Source organism: Tachyglossus aculeatus, chromosome Y4 (genome assembly GCF_015852505.1).
Source record: "Tachyglossus aculeatus isolate mTacAcu1 chromosome Y4, mTacAcu1.pri, whole genome shotgun sequence".
Taxonomy (NCBI): Eukaryota; Metazoa; Chordata; class Mammalia; order Monotremata; family Tachyglossidae; genus Tachyglossus; species Tachyglossus aculeatus.
In genome coordinates this window covers 4,816,099-4,833,667 of record NC_052096.1, presented here as the reverse complement: position 1 = coordinate 4,833,667, position 17,569 = coordinate 4,816,099, and the positions used below count along the sequence as shown (strand labels likewise).

General features: G+C 50.9%; 1 protein-coding gene across 1 annotated transcript in view; it reads left to right on the top strand.

Moving 5' to 3' along the window:
* The first annotated feature begins 6,752 nt into the window (after positions 1-6,752).
* The window catches only part of SLC12A9 (solute carrier family 12 member 9), a 28,880-nt gene continuing 18,063 nt past the window's right edge, over positions 6,753-17,569 (top strand). Inside the window, 4 exon segments of the mRNA XM_038768922.1 lie at positions 6,753-6,828; positions 8,686-8,883; positions 12,375-12,509; positions 14,283-14,414. Coding sequence (XP_038624850.1) covers positions 8,715-8,883; positions 12,375-12,509; positions 14,283-14,414 — 436 coding nt within the window. The 5' untranslated portion in view covers positions 6,753-6,828; positions 8,686-8,714.

Below are 17,569 nucleotides of genomic sequence, written 5' to 3'. Positions count from 1 at the left end.
CCATCGCCACGTCTTACCTCCTTCCCTTCCCCACAGCCCCTGTATATATGTATATATGTTTGTACATATTTATTACTCTATTTATTTATTTATTTATCTTACTTGTACATATCTATTCTATTTATTTTATTTTGTTAATATGTTTGGTTTTGTTCTCTGTCTCCCCCTTCTAGACTGTGAGCCCGCTGTTGGGTAGGGACCGTCTCTATGTGTTGCCGACTTGTACTTCCCAAGCGCTTAGTCCAGTGCTCTGCACACAGTAAGCTCTCAATAAATACGATTGATTGATTGATTGATTGATTGATTGATGAGCCAAAAATCAGGTCAAGCGAGAGTTGGCCACTTTCATCTCAGACGGCATCCTCCTTATCGGTGGTAGTAATTCATTCAATAATAATAATAATAATAATGATGGCATTTACTAAGCGCTTACTATGTGCAAAACACTGTTCTAAGCGCCAGGGAGGTTACAAGGTGATCAGGTTGTCCCACAGGGGGCTCACAGTCTTAATTCCCATTTTACAAATGAGGTAACTGAGGCCCGGAGAAATGAAGTGATTTGCCCAAAGTCACCCAGCTGACAATTGGCGGAGTAGGGATTAGAACCCATAACCACTGACTCCCAAGCCCGCGCTCTTTCCACTGAGCCACGCTGCTTCTCTAATTGTATTTATTGAGCGATTATTGCACTGTACTAAACACTTATAATAATGATGATATTTGTTAAGCGCTTACTATGTGCCAGGCACTGTTCTAAGCGCTGGGGTAGATACAAGGTCATCGGGTTGGACACAGGCCCTGTCCCGCATAGGGCTCACTTTCTTAATGAAGCAGCATGGCTCAGTGGAAAGAGTGAGGGCTTGGGAGTCAGAAGTCATGGGTTCGAATCCCGACTGCCAATTGTCAGCTGTGTGACTTTGGGCAAGTCACTTCACTTCTCTGTGCCTTAGTTACCTCATCTGTAAAATGGGGACTAAGACTGTGAGCCCCCCCCACGTGGGACAACCTGATCACCTTGTAACCTCCCCAGCTCTTAGAGCAGTGCTTTGCACATAGTAAGCGCTTAATAAATGCCATTATTATTATTATTATAATGATGGTATTTGTTAAGCGTTTACTACGTGCCAGGCACTGTTCTAAGCGCTGGGGTAGATACAAGGTCATCAGGTCGGACACAGGCCCTGTCCCACATAGGGCTCACTTTCTTAATGCCCATTTTCCAGATGAGGTCACTGAGGCCCAGGGAAGTGAAGTGACTTGCCCAAAACTCACACAGCTGATAAGTGGCGGGGCTGGGATTTAGTTACTGAGCACTGTGTAGGGGGCTGTACTAAGCGCCTGGTAGGGTACAACGGAGTTGGCAGATCACATTCCCTGCCCACAAAGAGCTTACTGTCTTGATGAGAAGCAGAGTGACTTGGTGGCTAGAGCCCGGGCCTGGGTTCCAATCCCGGCTCCGCCACGTGCCTGCTGGGTGATTCGGTTCTCTGGCCCTCAGTTACCTCATCAGTAAAATGGGGATTAAGAGTGTGAGCCCCTTGTGAGGCAGGGACTGTGTACAACTGATTGCCTCGTATCTCCGCCTGCGCTTAGAACGTGTATATGTTTGTATATATTTATTACTCTATTTATTTATTTATTTATTTTACTTGTACATATCTATTCTATTTATTTTACTTTGTTAGTATGTTTGGTTTTGTTCTCTGTCTCCCCCTTTTAGACTGTGAGCCCACTGTTGGGTAGGGACTGTCTCTATATGTTGCCAACTTGTACTTCCCAAGCACTTAGTACAGTGCTCTGCACACAGTAAGCGCTCAATAAATACGACTGATGATGATGATGATGTTTGCCACATAGTCAGCACCCAACAAGTACCATTATTGTTAATATTACGGTCCAGAGAGGGACGTCATCCTCATCGGTGGTATTGCCAGAAGCAGCCTGGCTCAGTGGAAAGAGCCCGGGCTTGGGAGTCAGAGGTCATGGGTTCCAATCCCGGCTCTGCCACTTGTCAGCTGGGTGACTTTGGGAAGTCACTTCACTTCTCTATGCCTCAGTTACCTCATCTGTAAAATGGGGATTAGACTCTGAGCCCCACGTGGGACAACTTGATCACCTTGGATCCTCCCCAGAGCTTAGAACAGTGCTTTGTATCTAGTAAGCACTTAACAAATGCCATTATTATTATTATATATAATATTAACATATAATATATAATAATAACGAAGCAGCATGGCTCAGTGGAAAGAGCCCGGGCTTTGGAGTTAGAGGTCATGGGTTCAAATCCCGACTCTGCCACTTATCAGCTGTGTAACCTGGGGCAAGTCGCTTCACTTTTCTAGGCCTCGGTTACCTTATCTGTAAAATGGGATGAAGACTGTGAGCCCCATGTGGGACAACCTGATCACCTTGTGACCTCCCCAGCGCTTAGAACAGTGCCTTGCACCCAGTAAGTGCTTAATAAATGCTATTATTATTTATGATATATTTATTTATCTGTAAAATGGGGATTAGACTCTGAGCCCCACGTGGGACAAACTGATCACCTTGGATCCTCCCCAGCACTTAGAACAGTGCTTTGTACCTAGTAAGCACTCAACGAATGCCATTATTATTATTATTATTGAGCGCTTCTTGGGTGCCGAGCACTGTACTAAGCGCTTGGGAGAGGACACTGTAACAAAGTCGGTGGACACGTTCCCTGCCCACAACGAGCAGCAGCTGCCGCCCAGCACCTGGCACTTCTCCCTTGTTTGTCACCTCTCCTCCAATGCGATCCCGCTCGGGAACCCAGGCGTCCTGCTTCCCCAGTCCCCAGTCCCAGCACAGGGCCTCGCTTTTCCCAATCCCTGGGATCCCCTGGGATCCCCTGGGATTGGGGGAACAACAAAACCTGTTTTGTTTTGTTCTCTGTCTCCCCCTTCTAAACTGGGAGCCCATTGTTGCATAGGGACCGTCTCTATATGTGGCCGACTTCTACTTCCCAAGCGCCTAGTACAGTGCTCTGCATCATCATCATCAATCACCTGTATATATGTTTGTACATATTTATTACTCTATTTATTTATTTATTTATTTTACTTGTACATATCTATCCTATTTATTTTATTTTGTTAGTATGTTTGGTTTTGTTCTCTGTCTCCCCCTTCTAGACTGTGAGCCCACTGTTGGGTAGGGACTGTCTCTACATGTTGCCAATTTGTACTTCCCAAGCGCTTAGTACAGTGTTCTGCACACAGTATGCGCTCAATAAATACGATTGATGATGATGATGATGATGGAGCGCTTACTATGTGCAGAGCACTGTACTAAGCGCTTGGGAAGTACAAATTGGCAACATATAGAGACAGTGCCTACCCAACAGTGGGCTCACAGTCTAAAAAACAGTAAGCGCTCAATAAGGGACCCATCCGGGGTCAAAACTGGCCGCCGTTCCCGCTTCTTCACAGACAACAGCACCTGTATATATGTATATATGTTTGTATGTATTTATTACTCTATTTATTTATTTTATTTGTACATAGTCTATTTTATTTTGTTAATATGTTTTGTTCTCTGTCTCCCCCTTCCAGACTGTGAGCCCACTGTTGGGTAGGGACAGGCTCTATATGTTGTCGACTTGTACTTCCCAAGCGCTTAGTACAGTGCTGTGCACACAGTAAGCGCTCAATAAATACGATTGAATGAATGAATGAATAAATACAATCGAATGAATGAATGAATGAATCGGCCCGCACCGCCCCCTGGCGGTCATGTTCGGTATTGCCGAGTCCCCCGCGGCCATTGGCCAACAGCGACACCTTGTGTCCAAAGTCAAGACGGGGGGGGCGTAGTAATAATAATAATAATGATAATAATAATAATAATGGTATTTGTTAAGCGCTTACTAATGTGCAAAACACTGTTCTAAGCGCTGGGGGGATACAAGGTGATCAGGGTGTCCCACGTGGGGCTCACAGTCTCACCTCCTCCAGGAGGTCTTCCCAGACTGAGCCCCTTCCTTCCTCTCCCCCTCTCCATCCCCCCATCTTACCACCTTCCCTTCCCCACAGCACCTGTATATCTGTATATATGTTTGTACATATTTATTACTCTATTTATTTATTTATTTTACTTGTACATATCTATTCTATTTATTTTATTTTGTTAGTACGTTTTGTTTTGTTCTCTGTCTCCCCCTTCTAGACTGTGAGCCCACTGTTGGGTAGGGACCGCTTCCATATGTTGCCAGCTTGTACTTTCCAAGCGCTTAGTACAGTGCTCTGCACACAGTAAGCGCTCAATAAATACTATTGATTGATTCATTGATTCATCCCCATTTTACAGATGAGGGAACTGAGGCCCAGAGAAGTTAAGTGACTTGCCCAAAGTCACACAGCTGACAATTGGCAGAGCTGCGATTTAAATCCATGACCTCTGACTCCAAAGCCCGGGCTCTTTTCCACTGAGCCACGCTTCTTCTCCTCGTATGTTTGTACAGATTTATAACTCTATTTATTTTACTTGTACATATTTACTATTCTATTTATTTTGTTAATGATGTGCCAGTAGCTTTATTTCTATTTATTCTGACGACTTGACACCTGTCCACATGTTTTGTTTTGCTGTCTGCCTCCCCCTTCTAGACTGTAAGCCCGTTGGTGGGTAGGGACCGTCTCTATATGTTGCCAACTTGTACTTCCCAAGCGCTTAGTACAGTGCTCTGCACACCGTAAGTGCTCAATAAATAGGATTGAATGAATGAATTTTGTTAATGATGCACCAATAGCTTTATTTCTATTTATTCTGACGACTTGACACCCGTCCACATGTTTTGTTTTGTTTTAGAGAAGCAGCGTGACTCAGTGGAAAGAGCCCGGGCTTTGGAGTCAAAGGTCATGGGTTCAAATCCCCGCTCCGCCACCTGTCAGCTGTGTGACTTTGGGCAAGTCACTTCACTTCTCTGTGCCTCAGTTCCCTCATCTGTAAAATGGGGATGAAGACTCTGAGCCCCCCGTGGGACAACCTGATCACCTTGTAACCTCCCCAGCACTTAGAAAACTGCTTTACACATAGTAAGCGCTTAACAAATACCATCATTATTATCTTCTAGACTGTGAGAGCCACTGTTGGGTAGGGACCGTCTCTATATGTTGCCAACTTGTACTTCCCAAGAGCTTAGTACAGTGCTGTGCACACAGTAAGTGCTCAATAAATACGATTGATTGATTGATTAGGTTGTCCCATGGTGGGCTCACAGTCTTCATCCCCATTTTCCAGGTGAGGGAACTGAGGCCCAGAGAAGTGAAGTGACTTGCCCAAAGTCACCCAGCTGACAATGGGTAGAGCCGGAATTTGAACCCACGACCTCCGACTCCAAAGCCCGGGCTTTTTCCACTTAGCCACGCTGCTTCCCACTTAGTAACCTCCCCAGTGCTTAGAACAGTGCTTTGCACATAGTAAGCGCTTAACAAATACCATCACTAATAATAATAATGGCATTTATTAAGCACTTACTGTGTGCAAAGCACTGTTCTAAGCGCTGGGGAGGTTACAAGGTGATCAGGTTGTCCCACAGGGGGCTCACAGTCTTCACCCCCATTTTCCAGATGAGGGAACTGAGGCCCAGAGAAGTGAAGCGACTTGCCTAAAGTCACACAGCTGACAATGGGCAGAGCCAGGATTTGAACCCATGACCTCTGACTCCAAAGCCCGGGCTTTTTCCACTGAGCCACGCTGCCTCCCACCTAGTAACCTCCCCAGCGCTTAGGAACAGTGCTTTGCACATAGTAAGCGCTTAACAAATACCATCATTATCAATAATAATAATGGCATTTATTAAGCACTTACTATGTGCAAAGCACAGTTCTAAGCGCTGGGGAGGTTACAAGGTGATCAGGTTGTCCCACAGGGGGCTCACAGTCTTCACCCCCATTTTCCAGATGAGGGAACTGAGGCCCAGAGAAGTGAAACGACTTGCCCAAAGTCACCCAGCTGACAAGCGGTGGAGCCGGCATTTGAACCCACGACCTCCGACTCCAAAGCCCGGGCTTTTCCCACTGAGCCACGCTGCTTCCCACCTAGTAACCTCCCCAGCGCTTAGAACAGTGCTTTGCACATAGTAAGCGCTTAACAAATACCATCATTAATAATAATAATAATGGCATTTATTAAGCACTTACTATGTGCAAAGCATTGTTCTAAGCGCTGGGGAGGTTACAAGGTGATCGGGTTGTCCCACAGGGGGCTCCCAGGCTTCATCCCCATTTTCCAGATGAGGCAACTGAGGCCCAGAGAAGTGAAGCGACTTGCCCAAAGTCACCCAGCTGACATTTGGTGGAGCCGGGATTTGAACCCATGACCTCCCACTTTTTAGACCGTGAGCCCACTGTTGGGTAGGGACTGTCTCTATATGTTGCCAATCTGTACTTCCCAAGCGCTTAGTACAGTGCTCTGCACACAGTAAGCGCTCAATAAATACGATTGATGATGATGACTTCAAAGCCCGGGCTTTTTCCACTGAGCCACGCTGCTTCCCACCTAGTAACCTCCCCAGCGCTTAGAACAGCGCTTTGCACATAGTAAGCGCTTAACAAATACCATCATCATCATCATCATCATCATTATTCTTCTTATTAAATACGATTGAGTGAATGAATAAGCGAGTCCATCGAGGGAATGAGAGGAGGGAGAGGGGCGGGACTCCGGAGTCCCGAGGGCTGGGCGGCCAATAGGGGCTGGGGGGCGGGAGCCTGGCTACCCGGTAGCCGCCACCCTCGCTGGGCGTCCAGCCCGCTCCCGTCCGGTCCTCCTCGGGGGTCTCCGGGCCCCCTCCGCCCCCGGACTCAGGTGGGTGTTCAGGGGCCTGGGTCCCTCCCACCCCCAGGCTCCACTGGAGGCTGGGTTTGGGCAGGGGGCTACACCCCATCCTTCATTCATTCATTCATTCAGTCGTATTTATTGAGCGCTTACTGTGTGCAGAGCACTGGACTAAGCGCTTGGGAAGGACAAGTTGGCAGCATAGAGAGCCGGTCCCCACCCAACAGCGGGCTCACAGGCTAGATGAGCGGGAGGGTTGGGGGGCCGCGTTTCGGGAGGGGCTGCAGGGGGTCACCCCCTTGACCCCTCCCCAGGTTGGGCAGTGAGCCCCCCTCTCCCACATCCTGCTTTGAGGGACCCAAAGCCTCGCTTCCTCCTTGGGCCTCTGCGGAGGCTGAGCAGGCCTCTCCCGGGTTGGAGGAACAGGCCTTTTCTCCATCCCCGAGTGAGGGTCCCCCCCCCGCCCCCCCAGGACCAGCCCCCCACCAGGCCTGTTTGGGGGGTCACCCCCTTGACCCCTCCCCAGGTTGGGCAGTAGGCTCCCCTGGCCCACTTCCTGCTTTGGGGGACCGAAACCCCAAAGCCTTGCTTCCTCCTTGGGCCTCTGCAACAGGCCTATGCTCCATCCCTGAGTGAGGGTCTCCCCCCACTTCCCCAGGACCAGCCCCCCACCAGGCCTGTTTGGGGGGTCACCCCCTTGACCCCTCCCCAGGTTGGGCAGTGAGCTGCCCTCTCCCACTTCCTGCTTTGGGGGACCAAAACGCCAAAGCCTTGCTTCCTCCTTGGGCCCCTGCGGAGGCTGAACAGGCCTTTGCTCCATCCCTGAGTGAGGGTCTTCCCCCACCTCCCCAGGACTAGCCCCCCACCCCCCCCCAGGACCAGCCCCCCACCAGGCCTGATTGGGGGGTGGGAGGGGCTGCAGGGAGTCACCCCCTTGACCCCTCCCCAGGTTGGGCAGTGAGCTCCCCTCTCCCACTCCCTGCTTTGAGGGACCGAAACCCCAAAGCCTTGCTTCCTCCTTGGGCCTCTGCAGAGGCTGAACAGGCCTTTGCTCCATCCTTGAGTGAGGGTCTCCCCCCACTTCCCCAGGACCAGCCCCCCCACCAGGCCTGTTTGGGGGGTGGGAGGGGCTGCAGGGGGTCACCCCCTTGACCCCTCCCCAGGTTGGGCAGTGAGTCCCCCTCTCCCACTCCCTGCTTTGGGGGACCGAAACCCCAAAGCCTTGCTTCCTCCTTGGGCCCCTGTGGAGGCTGAACAGGCCTTTGCTCCATCCCCGAGTGAGGGTCTTCCCCCACCTCCCCAGGACCAGCCCCCCCACCAGGCCTGTTTGGGGGGTCACCCCCTTGACCCCTCCCCAGGTTGGGCAGTGAGCTCCCCTCTCCCACTTCCTGCTTTGGGGGACCAAAACCCCAAAGCCTTGCTTCCTCCTTGGGCCTCTGCGGAGGCTGAACAGGCCTTTGCTCCATCCCTGAGTGAGGGTCTCCCCCCACCGCCCCAGGACCAGCCCCCCACCAGGACTGTTTGGGGGGTCACCCCCTTGACCCCTCCCCAGGTTGGGCAGTGAGCTCCCCTCTCCCACTTCCTGCTTTGGGGGACCAAAACCCCAAAGCCTTGCTTCCTCCTTGGGCCTCTGCGGAGGCTGAACAGGCCTTTGCTCCATCCCTGAGTGAGGGTCTCCCCCCACCGCCCCAGGACCAGCCCCCCACCAGGACTGTTTGGGGGGTCACCCCCTTGACCCCTCCCCAGGTTGGGCAGTGAGCTGCCCTCTCCCACTCCCTGCTTTGGGGGACCGAAACCCCAAAGCCTTGCTTCCTCCTTGGGCCCCTGCGGAGGCTGAACAGGCCTTTACTCCATCCCCAAGTGAGGGTGTCCCCCCCCCCCCCCCAGGACCAGCCCCCCACCTCCAGGCCGTGGCCATGACGACGGAGAACTCCCCCCTCCTGGCCTACCGGCTGCTGGGGGAGGAGGAGCCCGCCGCCCCCCACGATGGAGTCGGGGGAGCCCCCCGAAAGCTGTCCACCTTCCTGGGGGTCGTGGTGCCCACCGTCCTGTCCATGTTCAGCATCGTGGTCTTCATGAGGATCGGTGAGTGAGGGGCTGGGGGGTGGGGGTCATTCATTCAGTCGTATTTATTGAGCGTGGCTCAGTGGAAAGAGCCCGGGCTTTGGAGTCAGGGGTCCATGGGTTCGAATCCCGGCTCCACCAAATGTCAGCTGGGTGACTTTGGGCAAGTCACTTCACTTCCCTGGGCCTCAGTTCCCTCATCTGGAAAGTGGGGATGAAGACTGTGAGCCCCCTGTGGGACAACCTGATCACCTTGTAACCTCCTCAGCGCTTAGAACAGTGCTTTGCACATAGTAAGCACTTAATAAATGCCATAATAATAATAATAATGGTATTTGTTAAGCGCTTACTATGTGCAAAGCACTGTTCTAAGCGCTGGGGAGGTTACAGGGTGATCAGGTTGTCACAATTTTAGTCCCCATTTTACAGATGAGGTAACTGAGGCCCAGAGAAGTGAAGTGACTTGCCCAAAGTCACACAGCTGACAGTTGGAGGAGTCGGGATTTGAACCCATGACCTTTGACTCCAAAGCCCAGGCTCTTTCCCCTGAGCCACACTGCTTCTCTATTATCATTATTATTATTATTACTGAGCGCTTATTGTGTGCAGAGCACTGGACTAAGCGCCTGTGGAGTGGGCGGGGGTACAGGGTGCAGACTTCCAAGAGACCAGGGGGTCTGGACTAAGCTAAGCGCTTAGTCCAGCGCTCTGCACACAGTAAGCGCTCAATAAATACGATTGAATGAATGAATCCATGAGTAAGGAGAGCAGGGGTGGGGAAGTGGGTCCCTGTGCCCTCCCCCAAACAGCTGTCCCCCCTTCCCCTCCCCATCAGCATCCCCAAGCCCCGCACAAGCCTAGCAGCGTGGCTCAATGGAAAGAGCACGGGCTTTGGAGTCAGAGGTCATGGGTTCAAATCCTGGCTCCGCCATTCATTCATTCAATAGTATTTATTGAGCGCCTACTAGCAGCGTGGCTCAGTGGAAAGAGCATGGGCTTTGGAGTCAGAGGTCTCGGGTTCAAATCCTGGCTCCACCATTCATTCATTCAATAGTATTTATTGAGCGCTTACTAGCAGCGTGGCTCAGTGGAAAGAACACGGGCTTTGGAGTCAGAGGTCACGGGTTCAAATCCCAGCTCTGCCATTCATTCATTCAGTAGTATTTATTGAGCGCTTACTAGCAGTTTGGCTCAGTGGAAAGAGCATGGGCTTTGGAGTCAGAGGTCCTGGGTTCAAATCCCAGCTCCGCCATCCATTCAATCAATAGTATTTATTGAGTGCTTACTAGCAGCGTGGCTCAGTGGAAAGAGCATGGGCTTTGGAGTCAGAGGTCGTGGGTTCAAATCCTGGCTCCACCATTTATTCATTCAGTAGTATTTATTGAGCACTTACTAGCAGCGTGGCTCAGTGGAAAGAGCATGGGCTTTGGAGTCAGAGGTCATGGGTTCAAATCCCGGCTCCGCCATTCATTCAGTAGTATTTATTGAGCGCTTACTAGCAGCGTGGCTCAGTGGAAAGAGGAAAGAGGCGTGGCTTTGGAGTCAGAGGTCCTGGGTTCAAATCCTGGCTCCGCCATTCATTCATTCAGTAGTATTTATTGAGCGCTTACTAGCAGCGTGGCTCAGTGGAAAGAGCATGGGCTTTGGAGTCAGATGTCGTGGGTTCAAATTCCGCCTCTGCCATTCATCCATTCAATAGTATTTATTGAGCGCTTACTAGAAGCGTGGCTCAGTGGAAAGAGCATGGGCTTTGGAGTCAGAGGTCGTGGGTTCAATTCCCGGCTCTGCCATTCATCCATTCAATAGTATTTATTGAGCGCTTACTAGCAGCGTGGCTCAGTGGAAAGAGCATGGGCTTTGGAGTCAGAGGTCCTGGGTTCAAATCCCAGCTCTGCCATTCGTTCAATCAATAGTATTTATTGAGCACTTACTAGCAGCGTGGCTCAGTGGAAAGAGCATGGGCTTTGGAGTCAGAGGTCATGGGTTCAAATCCTGGCTCCGCCATTCATTCAGTAGTATTTATTAAGCGCTTATTAGCAGCGTGGCTCAGTGGAAAGAGCATGGGCTTTGGAGTCAGAGGTCCTGGGTTCAAATTCTGGCTCCGCCATTCATTCATTCAGTAGTATTTATTGAGCGCTTACTTGCAGCGTGGGTCAGTGGAAAGAGCATGGGCTTTGGAGTCAGAGGTCCTGGGTTCAAATCCTGGCTCTGCCATTCATTCATTCAGTAGTATTTATTGAGCGCTTACTAGCAGCGTGGCTCAGTGGAAAGAGCATGGGGCTTTGGAGTCAGAGGTCGTGGGTTAAAATCCCGGCTCCACCATTCATTCATTCAATAGTAGTTATTGAGCGCTTCCTAGCAGCGTGGCTCAGTGGAAAGAGCATGGGCTTTGGAGTCAGAGGTCATGGGTTCAAAGCCCGGCTCCGCCACTTAGCTGGCTGACTTTGGGCAAGTCCCTTCACTTCTCTGGGCCTCAGTTCCCTCATCTGGAAAGTGGGGATGAAGACTGTGAGCCCCCCGGGGGACAACCTGATCACCTTGTAATCTCCCCAGCGCTTAGAACAGTGCTTTGCACATAGTAAGCGCTTAATACGTGCCGTCAAAAAAAAAAAAGCCAAATCTCCACCGTCCGCTGACTAGTCTCCCCACTCCTGCCCGGCCTCTTCATGGTGGGGGTCTGGGATTTGACTGGCTTCGTGGCTGTCTTCCCACCCTTCCCATCGAAGTGGGGGGGCCGGCGTCCCGCATCTCCATCTCCCCCGAAACAGGGCCCGCAGTCGGCCACGTGGGACCGTCTCACCCGCCATGCGGCCGGTCACGAGGGAGAGGATTCGTGGGAGGCCGGCCGGGGGTCTCGGCCACATCATCATCATCAATCGTATTTATTGAGCGCTTACTGTGTGCAGAGCACTGGACTAAGCGCTTGGGAAGTACAAATTGGCAACATCTAGAGACAGTCCCTACCCAACAGTGGGCTGACAGTCTAAAAGGGGGAGACGGAGAACAGAACCAAACATACTAACAAAATAAAATAAATAGAATAGATATGTACAAGTAAAATAAATAGAGTAATAAATATGTGCAAACATATATACAGGTGCTGTGGGGAAGGGAAGGAGGTAAGATGGGGGGGATGGAGAGGGAGGGGAAGGAGGGGGCTCAGTGTGGGAAGGCCTCCTGGAGGAGGTGAGCTCTCAGTAGGGCCTTGAAGGGAGGAAGAGAGCTAGCGCGGCGGATGGGCAGAGGGATTGGGGGCATTCCAGGCCCGGGGGAGGACGTGGGCCGGGGGTCGATGGCGGGACGGGCGAGAACGAGATACGGGGAGGAGATTAGCGGCGGAGGAGCGGAGGGTGCGGGCTGGGCGGGAGAAGGAGAGAAGGGAGGTGAGGTAGGAGGGGGCGAGGGGATGGACAGCCTTGAAGCCCAGGGTGAGGCCACCTCCGCGCCCCGCGGGATTTGTGGTCGGCCGTGAGGGGGGGTGGGGGTCTCCCGGCCACGTCTCTGCCCCACAGGCTTCGTGGTCGGCCACGCCGGGCTCCTGGAGGCGCTGGCCATGCTGGTCGTGGCCTACTTCATCCTGGTCCTCACCGTGCTCTCCGTCTGCGCCATCGCCACCAACGGGGCCGTGCGAGGGGGCGGCGCCTACTGTATCCTCCCGCGGGGTCCATCTGAAGCCCCCCAACCCGTCCCACACACCCAGGGGACGGACTCAGCCCGGCTGCAGCCCCCGCTCGACGGGGTCTGAGGGTCCCAGGCCGGAGCGGCCCCTCAGACGTACCCCCGGAGCCCACTGTTGGGTAGGGACCGTCTCTACGTGTTGCCAACTTGTGCTTCCCAAGCGCTTAGTCCAGTGCTCTGCACACAGTAAGCGCTCGATAAATACGATTGATTGATTGAGCCCCACGTGGCACCACCTGATTACCTTGTAACTTCCCCAGCGCTTAGAACAGTGCTTGGCACGTAGTAAGCGTGCTTATCAAAAACCAATTTAAAAGAAAGCCCTCCACCCTAATGATAATAATAATGGCATTTATTAAGCGCTTACTATGTGCCAAGCACTGTTCTAAGCGCTGGGAAGGTTACAAGGCGATCTGGTTGTGCCACAGGGGGCTCACAGTCAATCCCCATTACCTTGTAACTTCCCCAGTGCTTAGAGCAGTGCTTGGCACATAGTAAGCGTGCTTAACAAATGCCAATTAAAAAAAAAGCCATCCATCCTAATAATAATAATAATGGCATTTATTAAGCGCTTACTATGTGCCAAGCACTGTTCTAAGCGCTGGGAAGGTTACAAGGCGATCAGGTTGTCCCACAGGGTGCTCACAGTCAATCCCCATTATCTTGTAACTTCCCCAGTGTTTAGAACAGTGCTTGGCACATAGTAAGCGTGCTTAACAAATGCCAATTAAAAAAAAGCCTTCCACCCTAATAATAATAATAATGGCATTTATTAAGCGCTTACTATGTGCCAAGCACTGTTCTAAGCGCTGGGAAGGTTACGAGGTGATCAGGTCGTCCCACAGGGAGCTCACAGTCAGTCCCCATTTTACAGATGAGGCAACCGAGGCCCAGAGAAGTGAAGTGACTTGCCCAAAGTCACCCAGCTGACAATTGGCGGAGCCGGGATTTGAACCCATGACTTCTGACTCCAAAGCCCGGGCTCTTTCCGCTGAGCCACGCTGCTTCTCTAAAGCAGGGTAGGGGGGTCCCACCTGACCCCAGCCTCTTCTCTCCGCAATCCCGGCTCCGCCAGTTGTCAGCCGTGCGACCTTGGGCAAGTCACTTAGCTTCTCTGTGCCTCAGTTCCCTCACCTGTAAAATGGGGATCAATCAATCGTATTTACTGAGCGCTTACTGTGTGCAGAGCACTGTACTAAGCGCTTGGGAAGTACAAGTTGGCAACATATAGAGACGGTCCCTACCCAACAGTGGGCTCACAGTCTAAAAGATTAAGGTTGTGAGCCCCCCGTGGGACAACCTGACCACCTTGTATCCCCCTCCGGCGCTTAGAACGGTGCTTTGCACATAGTAAGCACTTAACAAATGCCATTATTATTATTATTATTATTATTATTATTATTATTATTATTATTATTATTATTATTATCCCCAGCTTTTCCTCAGATTGGGGGTCGGGGGGCAGCCGGGCTTACCCCCCTGGAACCGACTGAGGGGCCTGAGAAGGGGGTCGGGGGGCTTCTGTGGGACATAAGGGGAGGTCAGGGCCTGGTCCGCTGTGGACGGCAGGGGAGGACGGAGCTGCCGGGCGCTGTACTGAGCGTCGAGCGGGACGCTCAACGGGCACCTCGAGACCTGTGTCCCGCCCAGGAGGAGCAGGCGTCGGTTTGGGGGCGGTGGTCGCGCACTCCGGGCCCCCCCAGCCCCGTTCTCTTCTCTTGACCCACCCCCACCCGCCTCAGTCATGATCAGCCGGACGCTGGGCCCCGAGTTCGGGGGCAGCATCGGGCTCATGTTCTACCTGGCCAACGTGTGCGGCTGCGCCGTCTACGTGCTGGGGCTCGTGGAGGCTGTGCTGGACGTCTTCGGGACTGGTGAGACCCCCTTCCCCCCCCCGTCCTTCTTGGTACCAATGGCAGATTGAGGCTCTTACCCTGTGCCAAGCGCTGGGGCGGGTACAGGGTGACGAGATAGGGCCCAGTCCCTGCCCCACGCGGAGCCTCCGTTCTCGGCAGCGGGGAGGGCGGTTGTTTTATCCCCATTCCACAGGTGGGGAGGTCGAGGCACGGGGCTCAATGGAAAGAGCCCGGGCTTTGGAGTCAGAGATCATGGGTTCAAACCCCAGCTCTGCCAATTGTCAGCTGGGTGACCGTGGGCGAGTCACTTCACTTCTCCGGGCCTCGGTGACCTCATCTGGAAAATGGGGATTAAGACTGGGAGCCCCATGTGGGACAACCTGATCACCTTGTAACCTCCCCAGCGCTTAGAACAGTGCTTTGCACATAATAAGCACTTCATAAATACCACCATCATCATCAATCGTATTTATTGAGCGCTTACTATGTGCAGAGCACTGTACTAAGCGCTTGGGAAGTACAAATTGGCAACATATAGAGACAGTCCCTACCCAACAGTGGGCTCACAGTCTAAAAGGGGGAGACAGAGAACAAAATCAAACATACTAACAAAATAAAATAAATAGAATAGATATGTACAAATAAAATAAATAAATAGAGTAATAAATATGTACAAACATATATACATATATACAGGTGCTGTGGGGAAGGGAAGGAGGTAAGATGGGGGGATGGAGAGGGGGACGAGGGGGAGAGGAAGGAAGGGGCTCAGTCTGGGAAGGCCTCCTGGAGGAGGTGAGCTCTCAGCATTATTATTATTATTATTATTATTATTATTATTATTATTATTATTAAGTGACCCACCCAAGGTCACACGGGGACCGGGATTAGAAGCCAGGGTCAGGCCGATGGGTCCTCCCTTGTTTCTCTTACCCCTTCTCCTGGAGTCATCCCTTTATTCATTCAGTCATATTTATTGAGCGCTTACTGTGTGCAGAGCACTGTACTAAGCGTCTGGGAGAGGACAGTAAAACACTATAATGGACACATTCCCCATCTACGAGGAGCTGACAGTCTAGGGGGGAGACAGGCATTAGTATGAATAGTCGATGGTATTTATTGAGCACTTACTGTCTGCAGAGCACTGTACTAAGCGTCTGGGAGAGGACAGTAAAACACTATAATGGACGCATTCCCTGTCTACGAGGAGTTGACAGTCTAGGGGGGAGACAGGCATTAGTACAAATAGTCGATGGTATTTATTGAGTGCTTACTGTGTGCAGAGCACTGTACTAAGCGCCTGGGAGAGGACAGTAAAACACTATAATGGACACATTCCCTGTCTACGAGGAGCTGACAGTCTAGGGGGGAGACAGGCATTAGTACAAATAGTCGATGGTATTTATTGAGTGCTTACTGTGTGCAGAGCACTGTACTAAGCGCCTGGGAGAGGACAGTAAAACACTATAATGGACACATTCCCTGTCGACGAGGAGCTGACAGTCTAGGGGGGAGACAGGCATTAGTACAAATAGTCGATGGTATTTATTGAGCGCTTACTGTGTGCAGAGCACTGTACTAAGCGCCTGGGAGAGGACAGTAAAACACTATAATGGACACATTCCCTGTCTACGAGAAGCTGACAGTCTAGGGGGGAGACAGGCATTAGTACGAATAGTCGATGGTATTTATTGAGCGCTTACTGTGTGCAGAGCACTGTACTAAGCGCCTGGGAGAGGACAGTAAAACACTATAATGGACACATTCCCCGTCTACGAGGAGCTGACAGTCTAGGGGGGAGACAGGCATTAGTACGAATAGTCGATGGTATTTATTGAGTGCTTACTGTGTGCAGAGCACTGTACTAAGCGCTTGGGAAAGGACAATAGATCAATAAACAGATTCATTCCCCCCTCACAAGGAGCTTATAGTTTAGAGGGAGAGACAGGCATTAATACGAATAGACATTAATGTAGTCAGTCAGCCGATGGTATTTATTGAGCACTTATTATGTGCAGAGCACAGTACTAAGCGCTTGGGAGAGGACAATAGAACAATAAACAGATTCATTCCCCCCTCACAGGGAGCTTATAGTTTAGAGGGAGAGACAGGCATTAATATGAATAGACATTAATGTAGTCAGTCAGCCGATGGTATTTATTGAGCGCTTATTATGTGCAGAGCACTGTACTAAGCGCTTGGGAGAGGACAATAGAACAATAAACAGATTCATTCCCCCCTCACAAGGAGCTTATAGTTTAGAGGGAGAGACAGGCATTAGTATGAATAGACATTAATATAGTCAGTCAGCCGATGGTATTTATTGAGCGCTTATTATGTGCAGAGCACTGTACTAAGCGCTTGGGAGAGGACAATAGAACAATAAACAGATTCATTCCCCCCTCACAAGGAGCTTATAGTTTAGAGGGAGAGACAGGCATTAATACGAATAGACATTAATGTAGTCAGTCAGCCGATGGTATTTATTGAGCACTTATTATGTGCAGAGCACTGTACTAAGCGCTTGGGAGAGGACAATAGAACAATAAACAGATTCATTTCCCCCTCACAAGGAGCTTACAGTTTAGAAGGAGAGACAGGCATTAATATGAATAGACATTATATAGTCAGTCGATGGTATTGATTGAGCGCTTATTATGTGCAGAGCACTGTACTAAGTGCTTGGGAGAGGACAATAGACCAATAAACAGATTCACTCCCCCCTCACAGGGAGCTTACAGTTTAGAGGGAGAGACAGGCATTAATATGAATAGACAGTCAATTGTATTTATTGAGCACTTACTGTGTGCAGAGCACTGTACTGAGTGCTTGGGAGCACACTATAACAGACCCATTCCCCGTCCTCAAGGAGCTGACAGTCAGGGGGGGGAAATCAAGCATTAATATGACTAGTCAGTCAGTTGATGGTATTTAATAATAATAATGTTGGTATTTGTTAAGCGCTTACCATGTGCCAAGCACTGTTCTAAGCGCTGGGAGATACAAGGTAATCAAGGTTGTCCCACGTGGGGCTCACAACCTTAATCCCCATTTTCCAGATGAGGGAACTGAGGCCCAGAGAAGTGAAGTGACTTGCCCAAAGTCACACAGCTGAGAAGTGTTATTCATTCATTCATTGATTCAATTGTATTTACTGAGCGCTTACTGTGTGC